The sequence below is a fragment of the Hemicordylus capensis genome, chromosome 14, assembly GCF_027244095.1.
Source record: "Hemicordylus capensis ecotype Gifberg chromosome 14, rHemCap1.1.pri, whole genome shotgun sequence".
NCBI lineage: Eukaryota > Metazoa > Chordata > Lepidosauria > Squamata > Cordylidae > Hemicordylus > Hemicordylus capensis.
Window position 1 is genome coordinate 3,001,807 of NC_069670.1, and position 19,288 is coordinate 3,021,094.

Below are 19,288 nucleotides of genomic sequence, written 5' to 3' on the forward strand. Positions count from 1 at the left end.
AGGCCAACATCTGCAGGAGGGCCGAAGTTGAGCAGCCCTGGAATCCTTTCAAAAAGTTGTCTGAACGAAGAAACGTCACCACATCTTGCAGTGGTGAATTCCGCAGGTTAATTGCATGTTGCAGGGGGAGAGCAACTGTCCCCAGCAGCACAGCATCCCTCCAGTGGCTGTGGCTGGTGTCTACCTTACGGCTTACCCCTCATTGGCATTCCTCAGCACCTGGTGTTCATGGGCATGCCCGCTCTGATTCCAGTGGGAATTAGATCCTGTTGGCCTTTCTCTTGGCCTCAGTTTCCCATCTGTGCAGTAGGTAAAATCTACTTACCTCCCCTCTCGCTAAAAACAAAACACAAGCCACCATACCAATTTTCAACTTCCATTCAGCACATGTGACACATTTCTCAGCATAATGAGCTCTTGGTCCTGAAAAATGCCAAGTTCTCCTTCCTGAGAGGAATTAGGCAAACTGGGCAAATGACTTTTTGCATTAAGTGGCTGAGAGTGGGTGAGATCTCTTCTAACTTCCTCAGGGAGCTTATCTAGTATGTGGAATTAGGTTTCAAAAGCACGTGTCCACGTTTCTTGAAAGCTGATTTTTTTTTTTTTAACCTGAAGACATATTTAAAAACCTTTTAATCCATCCTGGGCCTTCAAGATGAGTTGTGCCAAAAAAAAAAATCCCAAGAGATGAAATGTTAAGATGCTTTCTTTCTTCTCCTTCTCCTCCCTCCTCTAAGGATTTGAGACATCAATAGGTAGGTAAAGAGGCTTGTAGAGAAAAGAGCAGAGATAGCTCTGGGTGGGCAGAAAGAGTAAAAGATCAGTGGGCCACGCAGGCTGTACTTCCTGCTTATGATATCATCAAAAACTTTACCTTTCCAAGGTGATCCCAGCAATTTGGAGGACTGAGAACTTTAATGCTTGCCCAAACAAAAACTATACTTCACTAATGCAGTGGTTGGGGTGAGGGTATCTGTGATAACCTGGGATGAGTTGCCTTGAGCACAACACTAGCTACAAAGAAAAATATCGATCTTTAGTTAAGAATTTTGCTTTGGCAGTGCAGGCTTAAAGCAGTGGCAGAAATGAAGTCAATAACAGTGATACGTTTATATTGTTGAGGATGTATATAAATATTCTTTTGTGCATGCAAGAATGAAACTAATAGCTGCACGTCTGTTTCGGTTTTGCCTCCTTTGTGACTGGAGCGAAGCAACTTCATTAATGTCAGAGTACACACTGCAATGTACAAAAAACCAGTCAAGGGGTGGGGACATGAAATATCACAAGGTGAAAGACTTAAGGTTGAAGAGTGCATGGAAGATGAACTGATAGACAGAAATGGAAGATCTATTTTTTCTCCTCGCTTCTCTGGGTTAGGTTGATCCTAATATTCGGGTGAGGGTTAAGAAAAAAAACAAAAATGTGGAGATCATTGGTATCCAATTCTGTGTGCAATTTTCACGTGCATTGTGAGCCATACTCAAGTACTTGAAATCTGGAGTTAGGAGGGATCCCAATTGCCTAAGGGTGAGTTTTCCATTTACTGGGGAGTAAACATTTGGTGAGGCACATGTCTGAGTCCACATGCCTGAGATAGGACTGCGCAAATGTATCTGGGCAGCCCCCTCAGCCTTGTGCAGGGCTTGGTGGCTACGAATTAGAAGGAATTGGAAGCCATTTCCCTTTGGAAACGGGAAGCTGAGCACTCCCATGTTACCCTGGGCTGTAATTCCAATATTCCTGCTTTCAAAATGACTGGTTTATTTTTATTTGTATTGCTTTTATCATGTGTATAAGCCATCTTGGGCTCAAGTCTGGGGCATGTTTAGACATAAGACGGTTCTGTACGAAGCCAGCTCCCAACTTGTGGTCGCTAGCATGAATTATGCCCTTTGTTAAGTAGAGTCCGCCTTGGTTAGCATTTGGCTGGTTGACTGTGTGGACTGCTGTGAGAGATTTCCCCCTGGGATGGGGCTGTAGCTCAGTGGTAGAGCATCTGCCTCGCGTGCAGAAGGGCCCAGAAGGTTTGGTCCCTGCCAGCATCTCCAGATAGGGCTGGAAGAGACCCCTGCCTGAAACCTTGGAGAGCCATAGACAATACTGAGCAATAATACAGTGCTGTAGACAATACTGAGCTGAATGAACCAAGAGTCTGACTTGGTATAAGGCAGCTTCTTATGTTCCTTATTGGGAAGGGGGAGAGCTACACAGGGGCATAAGGTACTGGATTTTGCATGGAACCCCACCCAAGGTTAGGACATTTCTTCTGCCCACGTTCTTTTCTTGATGGCTGATCTGTCAGTTTTCCTCTCTGGTGTAGTAATTTTGCTTTTGCTTTCAGAACCCAGGAGCATGCGGTTTCCGCTTCCCCAGGCTGCCAAGCAGGAATGTCTCCCAGGGGTGTCCTTGAGAGCTCTTTTGGCTGCATGGCAGGAAAACAAGGGAAGACCCATGGCCTGCCTGATCTGCTGGTGAACTTCTTGGAGACACCCGGTTGGCTGCCGTGGGCATTAGGAGAAGGGGCTAGATAGAGCCTGAGCCAGCACAAGGCCGTTCTTGGTGGTCTCTGTTCTTGGCACTTGCCTGTTTCTGTGAACAAGCTGGATGCTGGTCAGTGTGAAAACTTGCTGCTTGTGTTGCGACATCCCTAAATGGTATTTATTAATCCTTTTATGATGGCATAGTAACATAGGAACTGCTTAGTATCAAGTCAGAGCAGTGCTCCATCTCGCTCAGTATTGACTGCACAAACTGGCAGCCGCTCTCCAGTCAGAGGAGGCGGAGGAGGCGGCAGGCGAGAAAGAGTCTTTCCTAGCCCTACCCAGAGGTGCTGCCAGGGGTGGAAGTTGGGACCTTCCGCATGCAAGCAGATGCTCTGCCGCTGAGCTGTGTCCTTGTCCTCTAAAGGAAATAACTTACAGTGCTCCCAAGTAGTCTCTCCCAATCCCCCAATGAGGAGTTGGGTCAGGCGATAGACACAGTTGCGCCTCGGCGTCTTCTCCTGACCCGCCAAGCCCAAGCGACTCCCTGGTATACATGTGAGTTGCGGACAGTGAAACAGACAGTGAAACAGGCTGGTAGACGGCTTGAGCGTTGTTGGCGGAAAACTCAGAATGAATGTGACCGAACGTAGGCTAGACGCCCATATTAGGGCCTGCTCTATGGCGGTGATGGCGGCGAAGAAATCCTACTTCTCCGCCACCATTGAGTCTGCTCAGTGTCGTCCAGTGGAGCTTTTTTGAGTGGTTTGGTGCCTCCTAGGTGAGGACCCCAAAGACCATCTAAATAGAACTGCCGGCAGCCCACTGTGACCAATTTGCGTTATATTTTGCAGATAAAATTGCTCGCATCCGTTCTGACTTGGATGCTTAGATTTATGTGGTACCGGAACAGGATTTGTCAATGCACTGTCTGGCCCTGTTATATTGGATAGTTTTCAGACTGTGTTGCCTGAGGAAGGCTGAGGCCTACCATATCCGTGCTCGACCCCTGCCCTTCATGGTTGGTGAAAGTTTCTAGAAAGGGACTAGGTCCATGGGTAGTGGGGGTGGTGAATGCCTCTCTAAGGCAGAGGGTGGTGCCCTCTCAGCTGCAGTCATCAGGCCCCTCCTAAAGGAAGCCCTCATTGGACCCAGATGATCTGAACAACTTCCGACCAGTTTCTAACCTCCCCTTCTTGGGCAAGGTGTTGGAGACTGTGGTGGCATCTCAGCTCCAGGCAGCCCTGGATGAATCTGATTACTTAGATTCTTTCCAGTCTTGCTTCTGACCTGGATATGGGATGGAAACTGCCTTGGTCTCCCTGGTGGATGACATATGCTGGGAGATAGACAGAGGGAGTGGGACTCTGTTGATCCTCCTGGACCTTCCAGCCGCTTTTGACACCATCACCCATGGTATCCTCCTGGGATGTCTCTCTGGGTTGGGACTTGGGGGCACAGTTATACAATGGCTCTGCTCCTGCTTGTGGGTTGTACTCAGAAGGTGGTGCTAGGGGATGCTTGTTCCACCCCTTGGCCTTTGGCCTATGGGGTGCCACAGGGATCTGTTCTGTCCCCCATGCTGTATAACATCTACATGAAACCTCTGGGAGAGGTCATCCGTAGGTGTGGGCTGCGGTGTCATTAGTATGCTGATGACACTCAGATCTACCTATCTTTTAAGTCAGCAGACACCAGGGATGTAGTGGATGCTCTGAACCATGGTTTGGAGGCTGTTCTGGACTGGATGGGGACAAACAAGCTGAAACTTAATCCAGATAAGATGGAAGTGCTATGGGTTGGTAAAACGGATTATCCGAGTAGCAAGTTAAATCTGGTCTTTGATGGGGTCACACTCCCTCTGAAAGACAGAGTCTGCAGCATGTGGGTGCTTCAAGACCCAGCGCTGTCCTTGGAGGCACAGGTGGCAGTGGTGTGCAGAAGCGCATTTTACCAGCTACAGCTGGTGTGCCAGCTGCGACCCTACTTGGAGAAGTCGGACCTGACCTCAGTCACTCATGCATTGGTAATGTCCAGATTGGGCTACTGCAATGCGCTTTACGTGGGGCTGCCCTTGAAGATGGTTTGGAAGCTGCAGCTGGTTCAGAATGCTGCTGCAAGGATGCTCTTGGGTGCAAGTCTCTTCACGAGTATTACACCCATCCTGCGTCAGCTTCTTTGGCTACCAGTCCACTTCTGGGCTAGGTTCAAGGTGCTGGTATTGACCTTTAAAGCCCTACACGGCTTGGGCCGGGGTACCTGTCGGACCGCATTTGCCCATATGAACCTGCCAGGGCCCTCCACTTGTCTTTTCAGGCCCTGCTAATGGCTCTGCCACTAACAGAGATCTGATTGGCAGGGACTAGAGACAGGGCATTTTTGGTTGTGGCCCCTAGGCTTTGGAACACACTCCATGAAGAGCTTTGCCATGCTACCTCTCTCAGTGTTCTTAAAAACAACTAAAACCACATTTTTTTAAAGAGGCTTTTTGATGTGTCACCTGTTGTATATATCTGGTAGGTTATTTAGTTTTTAGTTTTTATAATTAGATTTTAACTTTAAGGTTTTAATTTGGAATTTTAAGAGCTAATTTTGATTGTGGTTTTAGGTTGGATTTTTAACTTGTTTAAGTTGGTTAATTTTATTAGTCTGATTTTATATTGTAACTGTTTTATAAATGTTGTGAGCTGCCCTGTACTGGAGGGGTGGGATATAAATATTTTAAATAAAAAATAGTCATCATTCAAATACAAACCAGGGTGGATACTACTACTACTACTACTACTACTACTTCTTCTTCTTCTTCTTCTTCTTCTTCTTTTATTCTTATTCTTCCGATTATGGCTAAATAAAGAGAATCACGGCGTTAAAAGGTGCCTCTTTGCCAAGTTAGTGGGGGTTGTTGTCCCATTTACAAAGGGGACAACTCATGCTCTGTATCAGGAGAGCTGATCTTGTGGTAGCAAGCACAAATTGTGTCCTTTGCTAAGCATGGGTCCACTCTGCTTTGCATTTGAATGGAAGACTATATGTGAGTACTGTAAAAGATTCCCTTTCGGGGATGGGGCCACTCTGGGAAGAGCATCTGTGTGCTTGCACACAGAAGGTTCCAAGTTCCCTCCCTGGCAGCATCTCCAAGACAGGGCCGAGAGAGACTCCTGCCTGCAGCCTTGGAGAAGCTGCTGCCAGTCTGTGTAGACAATACTGAGCTAATACTGGGCCAAGGGTCTGACTCTGTGTATGGCAGCTTCCTATGTTCCTATACTGCAAGACCAGTTACTTCTATTTTTTTTTAATGTCCTTGCTCTAATAATTACATTTCCAAGTTGGCCTATGACATCTAGAAGCTTTTAAAACAGGGTGGTGTAGTGGTTAGAGTGCTGGACCAGGACTGGGGAGACCCGAGTTCAAATCTCCCTTCAGCCATGAGACTAGCTGGGTGACTCTGGGCCAGTCACTTCTCTCTCCGCCTCACCTACTTCACAGGGTTGTTGTGAGGAGAAACCTAAGTATGTAGTACACCGCTCTGGGGTCCTTGGAGGAAGAGTGGGATATAAAATGTAATAAATAAATAACATACAAGTCTGAACAGTGGTTCAAATGTTGCTTGAAAGTGTTTCACCAGCATGCTTTCTCAGTTCTCATTGAAGTTCCAACTTCCCCATCCCGTAAACATTGATGTTACAGCTTCAGTGAAGTCTCCCTCACTGGCTTCCACTGCGTGCAGGTAAAAACATATGACACCTAGCAAGCTAGCCCAGGCTGGCATGTCGCCTACTTGGCACCGTTCTTGCCCACATAACCCTCTGGGACAGGGCAGGTCTGCCGAGACAACAAGAAGTTCCTTGCGGGAAACAACTGTTAACTCTCCCAGGGCCAGAAACAGGAAGCCTGGCCAAGTCTCGGAGTGTGGCAACTCCCTCTTTTAAAAAAAAGAAAAGAATAAAAGAGACAACAATCTGGAACCATTCATTCATTCAGTCGCTGATGGTGATCTCTTCCCCTTTGCGAGGGATTTCCAGTTTCGGCCTGTAGGATCCTGGAGCCCTGGGCTGTGTATCTGATAATTCCCCATTGGGTTGCCATGGCAACTTGATTGCAAAAAGGTTTGGGCCCTCTGATGGCATGCACCGAGGTGCTGTGGTCGGATATCCCATGGGAGAGGCTGGGGTGGGACCACCAGCCCCCTGGGTTGCAGATGCAACAGGTCTGCCTTTCTCCTTGCGTTGCTATTAGCGATGTGGTTCCGTGGTGGCAGTGGGCAAAGCGGACGTGTTTTGAGGAGACGGCTTCTGTCTTGGTTGATCTGCCTGACCTGATCACCATTTGTCCCTGAAGCTCAGCTGGCAGCCGAAGCAAATCACGCTCTCTTGGCAGTGCTTTGTTCTAAGATGCATGACCTCAGACTTCACCCTAGCTTAAACCCAGCCAGAGTATGCGCGCTGTGTGTGTGTGTGTGTGTGTGAGAGTGAGAGTGAGAGAGAGAGAGAGAGAGAGAGAGAGAGAGAGAGAGAGAAAATAAATAAATATGAATGTGTCACGCTTTGCTTTCTTCTCTGTTGTGTACTTCAACATGGGGGGAAAGTGTTTTTGTTTTTGTTTTTGTTTTGCAGGTGCAATGTGACCTGTGGTATTTGAGAATACACATAGGCAGCTGCCTTGTACTGAGTCAGACCATTGGTCCCTCTTGCGCTGCCTGGTCTACACTGACTGGCAGTGGCTCTCCGAGTTTTCAGGCGGGAGAGGAAGCCAGACTTCTGATCATCTGAGCAATCAGGCAGGTTCACATGGGAGAAGGTGATTGTGACCTTAGCCTTGCAAAATAGCTTGCAAAGTTAAACATGGCTGTTTGTCTCCCATTAAACCTTTGGCAGCAGCAGTCTAAGACCAATGGTAGTTTCCGCATGCTCTTCAAAGGCAAACACATGGAGAACACATGAGCAATAGTCTAATCTGGGATTTCTGTGGCATGAGCAGGCAGATGATGTCGCCTGAGCAGTGATTTATGCTCTTAACACTTAAGTTGCTCTTTTGACCTCTGTTGGCCTGTCTTGAAGCCAGCTTCTGATTTGTTTGGCAGTGGTGGTTGTGCTTCCTGATGCTCATGTCTTGCTTTTTCATTCTAGCAGCTATCGTTCCGTTAGCTGGGGTCGAGGAGGGACAAACCCATCACCAACTGTTGGGAATGGAGAACAAACTTTATGAAGATTGTGCCTTTATTGTGCCTTTTCTGTGCTTGGCTCCCACTGGTTAAGATCGCGTTGGTGCTCTGTGGTGGCCTTGCCCCTTTGTGCTCTGAGGCGGAGATCCAAAGTGTCCTAAACTTTGCATGCATGCAGTGTGGTCATGCATGCGTAGGTCATGACACATGCGTAGGGGGCTCTTCATAGGGACATAGGAAGCTGCCATATACTGAGTCAGAATATAGGTCCATCTCGCTCAGTTTTGCCTGCAATGGTTCCTTGCGGGAAACTCTTCGAGCCCTCTCTTGGCCTTGCACCTGTCCTATGCCTTACCTGGTCCTCTGCATCCCATCACTGCGTGCTGTTTGTCTTTTGTCCTCACTTGTCTCATTTGAGACTTGTAAGCCCTCTGGGGGAGAGGCTGTCGCCGCTACTTTCTGTACAGCACCTGGGCACAGAACTGGTGACTGGTAAAGATGTTAACAGTGCCCCCTGCTTGGCCATTAGCATGAGAGAACCTTCTTCAGAGTGTTTTTGGGGCTCTGTAGTTTATGCTCTGCTCAGATTGTGGCTCAAGGTTTTGTTGAGATGACCATTTTCGGTGTGGTACATAAATAAAAAACATGCAGTCCAATTCAGGAACCCAAACTTTCATCTGAATTTGTATCCACACATAGAAATTAATCTAGTGTCTGCTGTGGGACACAGGCCGCTAAACTTCTTGTTTTTAAATAACCAGCTTGTAGGGCTTATTTGGAGTCTTTCTCACAAGCCTCTCATTAGCTGTGTGCTCTCAGAATTCAATCTTTTCCAGGCCTCTGAATTTTGAGGTGCCCACAAGCAGAAGTTTCTCAAAGCAAATGCCTGTCTGTTTGGGGTGTGTGTGTGTGTTTATATTTATATTTAGCAATAGCAATAGCACTTACATGTATATACCGCTCTATAGCTGGAAGCTCTCTAAGCAGTTTACAGTGATTTAGCATATTGCCCCCCAACATTCTGGGTACTCATTTTACCGACCTCGGAAGGATGGAAGGCTGAGTCAACCTTGAGCCCCTGGTCAGGATCGAACTTGTAACCTTCTGGTTACAGGGCGGCAGTTTTACCACTGCGCCACCAGGGGCTCTTTATATTCATTTATATTTATATTCATATTCAGAATACTGAAACAGAACAGGGGTCTGACTCAGTAGAGGGCAGCATCCTCTGTTCCTATCTCTTGGAGAGCTGCTGCCAGTTAGTGTAGACGATGCTGAGCTAGATGGACCAGTGGTTTTGGGATAAGAGCTTGGGCCAGTGGGTTGGACCTCTCAATGCCAGTTGCAGGGGAGTAGCAGTAGGAGAGTGGGCGTGCCCTCCGCTCTTGCCTCGGAGCTTCCCAGAGGGCCACTGGGATCTGGTGGGTCACTCTGTGAAACCGGATGCTGGACGAGATGGGCCTTGGGTCTGATCCAGCAGGGCTGTTCTTATGACAGTAAGAGCAAAAGCGAGCCTTGTATTGGTGGTGTGAGGACAGCAGCTCTGTCTACTGGCAGACTAAACCTTTTGGGGAGAAAGTGGTGCAGGTGATTTTCAGTCTCACGGTAGGCTTGCAAAAATCTGGAGAAGCTGGAGTCCAGTGGGTTTGAAGTTCATGCAGGGTTCTAACTATATTCTTAACCAGTACTGACCAGAAATGTCAGGGCACACTGGCCAGCCAAATGGGCCCATGGCAAATTATTTCAGCAGTAAAGCTCCTCTTCCCCCTGGACCCTCAAATCTGGGATTAGAGAGAGAGGGGACTAGAGGAAAATGCCAAATTAACTTCACCCCTTCCTTCCAGGGCGTTGAAACCCCTTAATGTTCAAATCCAAGTACCCTCCTGTTGGCTTGTCTCCAATTTTGCGCATATTGCCTTGAACACCTTATAGCCCGTGCGGTCCTATTTCGGTAGAGCAACTCTTTCCCTCCTCCTTGCCAGGAATGGCGTGAACGTTGAAGGGGCAACGCACAAGCAGGTGGTGGACTTGATCCGGGCGGGCGAGAAGGAGCTGATCCTGACAGTGTTGTCGGTGCCGCTGCACGAGGCTGAGAACCTCGACCCGAGCGACGACTCGCTGGGCCAGTCGTTCTATGACTACACGGAGAAGCAGGCCGTCCCCATCTCCATCCCCACCTACAAGCACGTGGAACAGAATGGTGAGAAGTTTGTGGTGAGTACCGGCCCGGCTGGGGTCCTCCTGAGTGTCTGTGCCTAGTCTGTCTCTCCCCGCTGCCGCCTGCCAGTCTGCTTTGCAGTTCTTCGGGCCGATCTTGCTTGCTGATTATCGCGAATCTGTGTAAGAAGCCAGCCTTCCTCACCTCTGCAGCTTCAGGCCACTTGCATCTCTTCTCTGGGCCCCTTGACTTTTCCTTCCCCTCTGATGATACTCCTCTTAGCTGTCACCTCATTCCTCTGGGTCACTTTCCTCTTCCAAGACTTGTTTCCACCTTGGAAAAGGACTGCTACCCCCTGAGCTTGCTGCTGCTTCTCTTGGCCTTTCCACCCCTCATTCTGTACGTTCTTTTGCTTAACCTGCCGGTGGCTGTCAGAAATGGCTAGTTCCCAAAGGAGCAGCTTTTGGGACTCTTCCTGAGATGCTTCTCACTTGTGCCAGATATCAGCATGCAGTTGGCGCTTTCGGTGTTAGAAACATAGGAAGCTGCCATATACTGAGTCAGACCATTGGTCTATCTAGCTCAGTATTGTCTTCACAGACTGGCAGCGGCTTCTCCAAGGTTGCAGGCAGGAATCTCTCTCAGCCCTATCTTGAAGAAGCCAGGGAGGAAACTTGGAACCTACATGCTCTTCCCAGGTGTTGGTCCCTTTAACCTTGCTCCCCTAGCCTGTTGCAAGCGGAGCCCTTGACCTCAGGGTTGAGGGTCCAGAGCTGGGTAGCTCAGCACCTGCTTGGCATGCACAATGCCCTTACAGGTTCCCTTCCATGCCCTGTTTGTGAAGCATGACTGGCAGCCGTTTGGGATGGGGGTGAGCTGGTCTTGGATGACCTGAGCCAAGGCCTTTTGTAGGTTCTTAACTGTGCTCTGTGGCATTGTCTGCATGCATACAGAAGAACAGCCCTGCTAGATCAGCCCAAGCACATCTAGTCCAGCATCCTGTTTCACACACTTTGAAACGCTCTGTCTATCCCCAGCACAGTCCCGCTAGTAACTGTTGCTGGTGTCTATCTTGTGTTTCATTTTAGATTGTGAGCCCTTTGGGGACAGAGATCCATCTTATTTATTTATTTATTTATTTCTCTGTGTAAACCGCCCTGAGCCGTTTTTGGAAGGGTGATATAGAAATCGAATCAAACAAACAAACGAAGTGACCTGCCAGATGCCTCAGAATCCCACAGGCAGGAGCTGAGGGCCTGCCCTCTCTCCTGCTGTTGCTCCCCTGCAACTGGTATTTAGCAGCATCTCGCCTCTGAGGCTGGAGGTGGCCCTCAGCCTAGTTCACCTATTGGGAACCCATCAAATTCTATTGTTTGGAATGTAGAATGTTTGATGGAAAGAACTGTGTGTTTACTGTCTTTGCAACCTGTTATACAGGTTGTTGTTGTTGTTTTACATTTATATCCCGCTCTTCCTCCAAGGAGCCCAGAGCGGTGAGGTTGGCCTGTGTTTGACACTTAAGCTGTTAAGTTTGAGTGACTGAGTCTTAAAAAAAAAAAAAGAAAGAATTATGGAGTGTGGCAGCAGCTGTTATGCTGGTGCTATTAGAAGCCTGTTGTTTGGGTGGAATACCAGACAGTCTTTAAAAAGTAACATGACTCGATGGCGTGCTCCTTTGGCAATGACGGCGGCTTCTGTGCTCTCCAAGGTCCTCTCTGCCGGTGTCAGGCTTGAGGCTGCATGGTGGTTGAATCCTCAAGGGAGCCGCTGAATGCAGACAGAGGAGCTGGAGCACTGGTGTCCACTCAGTTTAGTACTGGTCTGCTCAGCTTAATCTACATCACTGGGTGGCTCAGATAAAAGGCGCGAAGATTTGTAAAACAGGGGAGCTGAACGTGCTCTAGAGAGGAATCCTCTCTTCCTTTTGAGCTTTCCCCTGAAAGAAGCCGTCTTCATTTTCAAAGTGCTTGCATTGTGGAGTCCTGGAAATCAAACCATTTTCAGTAGGAAAAGGCCCGGCCTGAGCATGGTGTGCCTTGTTCTGACTGTGTCGTTCCTCCCCTTGTAGGTTTATAATGTTTACATGGCGGGCCGACAGTTGTGTTCGAAGAGATACCGCGAGTTTGCCATTCTGCACCAGAACCTGAAGCGAGAGTTTGCCAACTTCACCTTTCCCCGTCTGCCAGGCAAATGGCCATTCTCGTTATCGGAACAGCAGCTGGACGCCAGGCGGCGGGGGCTTGAGGAATACCTTGAGAAGGGTAAGCGGTTGTTGTTTTGGGTGGGGGGGAAGCCACGAGGCTACCTTCACCCCGGTCTTCTGACAACCCCTGAACTGACTCCTCTGACCATGGCACGATTCTGACCTGCCACTTCTTGGGACAAAGCTGTCACCCTGAATTGATTAAAAACAAAACATTAATAGACTATTTGCTGCAATTTAAAACTTATTTTTAATGCAAGGACTTAAAAAAAAAAAAAGTCAGGTGGCAAGCATGGTCTTAGAAAGCATTTCTTCCTGCATGTGTCTGTGGCAAGAGAGCCTCTTCTCAGGTGATATTAGAAGAGGTGTTCCCTGTGTGAGAGAATGGGAGCGTGCCTCTTCTAAGCCAATCAACGTAGGTTTGCATCAAACTAAGTGCTCTTTTTTTTTTTGTTATGCAAACTTACGCAGATTTAACTGATTATTTGAATCCGTCAGTGAGGTGATAGTTTCACTTGGAAACCTTTTGGGGAGAGGATGAAGCTTGATTGACAGCTGACCCTCTTCCTCTCCCCACTCACCTCTGAAGGGTAAGCCTGGGAGTCCTGTAGTACTGGTGACGTTCAAGAGGCCTGCTTGGTTCTTAGATGGGAAACCACCAGGCTGCCTACCCCTCGTGATTCTGGTGGAATAAACAGTGGTGGTCCTGGCGACCAGTGCGGAAGCCTCATCTTCCAGGAATCTAGCAAGCAGTCCAGGGCCCGAGAGCTCTTCTCCCTCTTGTCCTCTTCCCGGTGCCATCTCTCGGAACACAGTTGCAGCCTCTCTTCTTGTTTCCGAACACAGTCTCTCTTCTTGTTGCTACAGTGTGTTCCATCCGGGTCATTGGGGAGAGTGACATCATGCAAGAGTTCTTGTCTGAATCGGATGAGGTAGGCCTGCAAATATGTTCCCTCTCCAGGGGTGGTGTCAGACTGCATGCTTTGTTGCAGTGGGTTGGATCCTGGCGCCTCCACTTGGGGCCACAAGTAGCGGGGCTAGGAGGGGTGTCCGGCTTCGATCTTTCCAGATGGACATCCCTTCTGTGGAACTCTCTCCTGAGCGGAAAAACTGGCTGAGCTGGTTCCTCTGGAGCATTGAAACCCCTGCTAGCAGGGCAGGGTGGGCCTATTAAAGTAATGTCTGATATATTTAAGAAAATAAGGAAAGCCCGGCTGGATCAGGCCCAAGGCTCATCTAGTCCAGCATCCTGCTTCACACACTGGCCCACCAGATGCATCTGGGAAGCCCACAGGCAAAAGCTGAGGGCATGCCCTCTCTCCTGTTGGTGCTCCCTTACAACTGGTATTCAGAGGCATCTTGCCTCTGAGGCTGGAGGTGGCCTACAGCCCTCAGACTAGTAGCCATTGATGGACCTCTGCTCCATGAAAAGCCATCCTGTTTGTTGGCTGTCACCACATCTTGTGGCAGAGAATTCCATAGTTTGATTATGTGTTGTGTGAAAACGTGCTTCCTTTTGTCGGTCCTAAATTTCTTGGCAGTCAGTTTCATAGGATGACCCCTGGTTCTAGTGTTGCTGGTGTCTGTTTTGTGTTTCTTTTTAGATTGAGAGCCCCTTCAAGGCAGGGACCGTTTTTTCTTTACTTATTTCTTTGCACTTTGAGAAGTTGTTTGCTGCAGTGCAGTATATAAACATTTTTACTAAATACTTGCAGTTTTGTTTTTGGTTTGTTTGTTTTTTACATTTTATATCCCACTCTTCCTCCAAGGAGCCCAGAGCGGTGTACTACATAGTTAAGTACCTCCTCACAACAACCCTGTGAAGTAGGTGAGGCTGAGAGAGAAGTGACTGGCCCAGAGTCACCCAGCTAGTATCATGGCTGGATGGGGAGTTGAACTCGGGTCTCCCCGGTCCTAGTCCAGCACTCTAGCCACTACACCACGCTGGCTCTTTTGGGGGGGGTGGCCTGTTTATGCACTTTTAGGCCATCTTAATTGCTGCAAAGAGCAGGATAGAAATTCACAAATGGTAATATCAAATTGGAGCAAGCAACCCTCAGCCATATTGGCCAGTGACTCTTGTGTGGGGCACCCTTATCTGCACAGTTAAATCTTTCTGTGTGCATGGAGAATAAGACCCCAGTTAGAAGGGCAGGATTAAACCCTGCACAAGGAAGGGGGCTTTCTAGCTCGATTGGTGAGCATATCTTTGTGTGTCTTGCCTTCCAGAACTACAATGGTGTGTCAGACGTGGAGCTCAGAGTGGCACTTCCAGACATCACGACAGTGACCATCCGTGTCAAAAAGAACAGCACCACGGACCAGGTGTACCAGGTGAGGCGGTTGCCTGGAGACACTTTTCTCCCTGGCAGTGGGAGGTGGGGAACGCCCAGAGCAGATGGGCTCCTTCTTTTGCAGGCTTGTAGAAATAGGTGGGAGAGTATGACCCCGCCTTTGTAGCAGGAGGGCAGTGTTTCTTAGAGAACAGAGCACGGGCAATGGGATGGGGTAGGCAGCTAGCGGCCTCTGTGCCCAATCAGGCCTTAAAAGGCTTCTCATTTGGCTCCTGGCATCATAAAACACAGGAAAGCTCCTCGTTAACCCTCTTCCCCTCTTGACTGTTGACATTCGAGGATCTCTTTGGAAAGTATAAACTTTATAAATGTTTTACTATTTAGGTGAATTTTAAAAAGAAATTACAACTTGTGAAACACATTTTCTTTTTGAAAAAGAGTGAGTGGATCATGGGCCTGGCACAAGTGATTTCCGGGTTTGCCCTTACGGAGGAAAGCTGGTCTTGCAGTAGCGAGCACGAGTAGTTCGCTTTGCTAAGCAGGGTTTGCCTTGGTTTGCATTTGGATGGGTGACTACGTTAGCACCGTCTGCTGTAAAATATTCCCCTGAGGGGATGGGGCTGTACTTCGGTGACAGAGCTTCTGCTTTGCATGCAGAAGGTCCTGTTGATTAATAAATGTAGTCTATATTTGCAACCTGCTCACACAACTGTCTTGAATATTAAAACAAACCCACTTCCTGATAGAGGGATGGGGCCGTAGCTCACTGCTAGAGCACCTGCTTTGCATGGAGAAGGTCCCCCAGGTTCACTCCCTAGCAGAATCTCCAGGTAAGTCTGGGACAGACTCCTGCCTGAATCCTTGGAGAGCTGCTGCCAGTCAGTGTAGACCAAGGATTCTCAACGTTGGGTCCCCAGATGTTACTGGACTTCAATTCCCAGAATTCCCAACCAAAGGCCACTGAGCCTGGGGATTATGGGAGTTGAAGTCCAATAACATCTGGAGACCCAACGTTGAGAATCCCTGGTGTAGACCATGGCTGCTCAACCTTGGCCCTCCTGCAGATGGTGGCCTACAACTCCCATAATCCCTGGCTATTGGCCATTGTGGCTGGGGATTATGGGAGCTGTAGTCCAAAAACAGCTGGGGTGGGGGCAAAGTTGAGCAGCCCTGGTGTAGACAGTGGTGAGCTAGACCGACCAACAGGCTGGCTTGGTAGAAGACCCCTTTCTGTGTTTCTGTATTCACTTTGGAGATGTGGGTGCTTCTAGGTCTGCAGCTGGATCTGCCCCCCACTGCTTGGAAGGGAGGGGGCAAGCAGCCCTCCTCTTTGCCCTTGTTAACAAAGGATCCTGTAATGGCAAAGGAATGAGCTGTCACCTACATTCTTGGCTTTGTGGAATGTTTGCTCAAATGAGTCAGACAGTCAACAGTATTTGCCTGGTCAATTGACTCACATCTCCCCCCCCCCCATGCAAGCAGCCAACTCATCCTTCCTCTTATGCACGTGAGCTGTTGTCTCCCATAAGGCAGCCGAGACATACGAGAGGAAAGTCTGGAAATCACATGGCAGGGAGCAGTGATTCAGAGCACTCTGCCTGTGGCCAAGATACACAGGCAAGGAAAGGTTCTGCCATTCTTAAGGGGGAGGAGGAGATTTGAGGCCTGTCCGTCAGCCAATCAGTATTTCAGTCCTTGACCAGCAGAGAAGCCAGTCCAGCATTGCTGGTCTTGTTGGCCCCTTCTCTCCATCAAAATTTGGCCCATTTTTTTTTTTTTAAATAAAGAGTTGCTAAGTGAGGCAATAGGAGCTCCTCAGCTCTGGTGCTGTAAGCGTATGTGGTTTCTCATCTTGAGAATGGAAACTGCAAGAATCGGAGAGAGAAGCTGACCTAATTGTTTTGGGGGACGGAATTGCTTTACCCGAGTGAGGAACCTCCGAGGCCTAGTTATGAAATCTCATCACAAGCTTTGCCGCAGTGAGGAATTGGGCAAGTGAGTTTCCCTGCCTTAGAGTTGGGGCTTGTGAGGGACAGCCTGTCACCGAGGGGAGGCATCCTGCTCTGCCTTTTGGGGTGGCCAGATCCTTATTTATCTCCCCTGCTCTGTGTTCCCCTTGTGCTCCAGGCCGTGGCTGCCAAAGTCGGGATGGACAGCACGACTGCAAACTACTTCGCCTTGTTTGAAGTGATCAATCACTCCTTTGGTAAGAGCCTGGTTGGAGCCGAGGAGTCGCTTGGACTGCAGTCGCCTTTCGGCATTTTCAGAGGTTTCCTGGCCGTGGAATTGGAGCACCTTCCCTCCCACGAAAGGCTATAGCTTAAGAACATACAGACAGCCCTGCTGGATCAGGCCCAAGGAGGCCCATCTAGTCTAGCATCCTGCTTCACACAGTGGCCCACCCGATGATGATGATGATGATGATGATGATTGACATTTACATCCCAGATGCCTCCGGGAAGCCCACAGGCAAGAGCTGAGGACATGCCCTTTCTCCTTCTGTCGCTCCCCTACAACTGGTATTCAGAGGCATCTCACCTCTGCGGCTGCAGGTGGCCTATAGCCCCCAGACTAGTAGCCACTGAGAGACCCTGTCCTCCATGAATTTATCTAAACCCCTCTTCAAGCCATCCAGGCTGTTGGCTGTCACCCCTATTGTGGCAGAGAATTCCATAGGTTGGTTATACATTGTGGGGGAAAGTACTTCCTTTTTGTTGGTCCTAAATTTCTTGGCAGTCAGTTTCATGGGATGACCCCTGGTATGTGAGAAGGAGAAAAACTTCTCTCTGTCCACTTTCTCCACACCATGCATGATTTTATAGACCCCTATCATGTCGCCCCTCAGTCCTTTTTTCTAAATTAAAAAGCCCCAGGTGGTGTAGCTTTGAGGCCTTTTTAAAGTTCTGTGAATATTATCTATCTAATGTGTACGCCGCCCCAAACTTTCGTCTCTGGGTGGTTAAAAATAGCATAAAACTAGTTAAAAACGTATACAAAAAACTTTAAAACAATTTAAAAATTTAAAAATAAACCAGAGATTAAAACCTAAAAATATTAGGAAGCTGAGAAAGCTTGGGCAAAAAGATGGGTTTTCAGGTGTTCTTTGAAAATTGCCAGAGATGGGGAGGATCGTATCTCAGCAGGGAGCACATTCCACAATCTCGGGGCAGCGACCAGGAAGGGCCGCCTCTGAGTAGCCACCAAACGAGTTGGCGGCAACTGGAGACGGACTTCCTCAGATGATTTCAGTGGGCGGTGGGGCTCATAATGAAGAAGGCGGTCTCTTAAATACCCAGGGCCTAAGCCGTTTAGGGCTTTGTAAGTTATAACTAGCACTTTGTATTTTGTCCAGAAACCTATCGGCAGCCAATGTAACTCCATCAGTAAAGGAGTAACATGGTCTCTCCGAGATGACCCAGAGACCAACCTGGCTGCCACGTTCTGAACCAACTGAAGTTTCTGGACTATGTTCAAAGGCAGCCCCACGTAGAGCGCATTACAGAAGTCCAGTCTGGAGGTTACCAACGGATGTACCACTGTTTTGAGGTCGTTGATCTCAAGAAACGGGCGCAGCTGGCATATCAGCCGGAGCTGATAGAAAGCCCCTCTGGCCACCGCCTCAACCTGAGAAACCAGGGAGAGGTGTGAATCCAGAAGTGAACCCAAACTAAGAACCTGTTCCTTTTGGGGAAGTGTGACCCCGTCTAAAACAGGCAGATCAAAATCGTCTCTAGAGTTCTGACCCCGCACAATAAGTACCTCCGTCTTATCTGGATTCAGCTTTAGTTTATTCTTCCTCATCCAGCCCATTACTGCTTCCAGGCAGGCATTGAGGGAGGATATGCCAGGTCCTGAAGAAGTTGACATGGAGAAGTAGATCTGGGTGTCATCAGCGTACTGGTAATACCCAGCTCCAGATTGCCTGATGATCTCTCCCAGTGGTTTCATGTAGATATTAAAAAGCATTGGAGAAAGTGCGGAGGCTTGAGGAATAAGTTTATGAGAAGACACAGTGGGAGTTTATCGCGTTATGCATAGTGTGTGGAAAGTGGGGAGAGAAGCTTTTTTCCCTTTCTCAGAATACTAGGAGAGTTGGTCTTGTGGTAGCAAGCATGACTTGTCCCCTTAGCTAAGCAAGGTCCACGCTGGTTGCATTTGAATGGGAGACTCCATGTGTGAGCACTGGAAGATCTTCCCCTCGGGATGGAGCCGCTCTAGGAAGAGCAGAAGGTTCCAAGTTCCCTCCCTGGCAGCTTCTCCAAGATAGGGCTGAGAGAGATTCCTGCCTGCAACCTTGGAGAAGCCGCTGCCAGTCTGTGAAGACAATACTGAGCTAGATAGACCAGTATCTAGATAGACTAGATAGACTCATTATATGGCAGCTTCCCATTTTCCTGTGTAGGAGTCCTTTGGTGAAATTGATTGTCAGTTAATTCAGAACAGACAAGTTCTTCTCAATCCATCATGAATATAAGGAGAGCTGGTCTTGTTATAGTGAGTTGTTAATTGTCCCCTTGGCTAAGCAGTGTGTGCCCTGGTTTGCATTTGGATGGGTGATTACAGACGACCACTGTCAGCTTTAACAGCCTCCCCTTAGGGCAAGGGGCCATGACTCAGTGGTAGAGCATCTGCTTTTATGCAGAAGGTCCTAGGCTCACTCCCTGGCAGCATCTCTAGGTAGGGCTGGGAGAGACTGCTGCCTGAAACCTTGCAGAACTGCTGCCAGCCAGTGCAGACAAGACTGAGCTAGATGGACCAATGGTCCTACTCAATATAAGGCACCTTCCTATGTTCCTGTGAAGTTCATTGCCACAAGGTGTGGTGTGGGTCAGTGGCTTGGATGGTTTTAAAAAGGGATTAGACAAATCAGTGAGTGCTACTATCAATAATATCTCTTCAGTATGAAGGATAAGTCGATCAACCCTGACTATAATAATGATGGCTCTCTAGACCTTTGCTCAGAGGCAGTAGGTCCCTGAATCCCATTTG

At 48.5% G+C, this 19,288-nt stretch overlaps 1 protein-coding gene and 1 long non-coding RNA gene across 2 annotated transcripts in view; both read left to right on the top strand.

The window, feature by feature from the left end:
- Positions 1-19,288, top strand: part of LOC128337115 (uncharacterized) — a 127,688-nt gene that overhangs the window by 93,187 nt on the left and 15,213 nt on the right. The gene's annotated exons all lie outside the window — the stretch shown is intronic.
- SNX27 (sorting nexin 27) overlaps positions 1-19,288 on the top strand; it is a 50,681-nt gene that overhangs the window by 16,180 nt on the left and 15,213 nt on the right. The window contains exons 2-6 of the mRNA XM_053277726.1: positions 9,627-9,858; positions 11,871-12,063; positions 12,873-12,937; positions 14,235-14,339; positions 16,427-16,505. Coding sequence (XP_053133701.1) covers positions 9,627-9,858; positions 11,871-12,063; positions 12,873-12,937; positions 14,235-14,339; positions 16,427-16,505 — 674 coding nt within the window. The remainder of the gene's footprint in view (positions 1-9,626; positions 9,859-11,870; positions 12,064-12,872; positions 12,938-14,234; positions 14,340-16,426; positions 16,506-19,288) is intronic.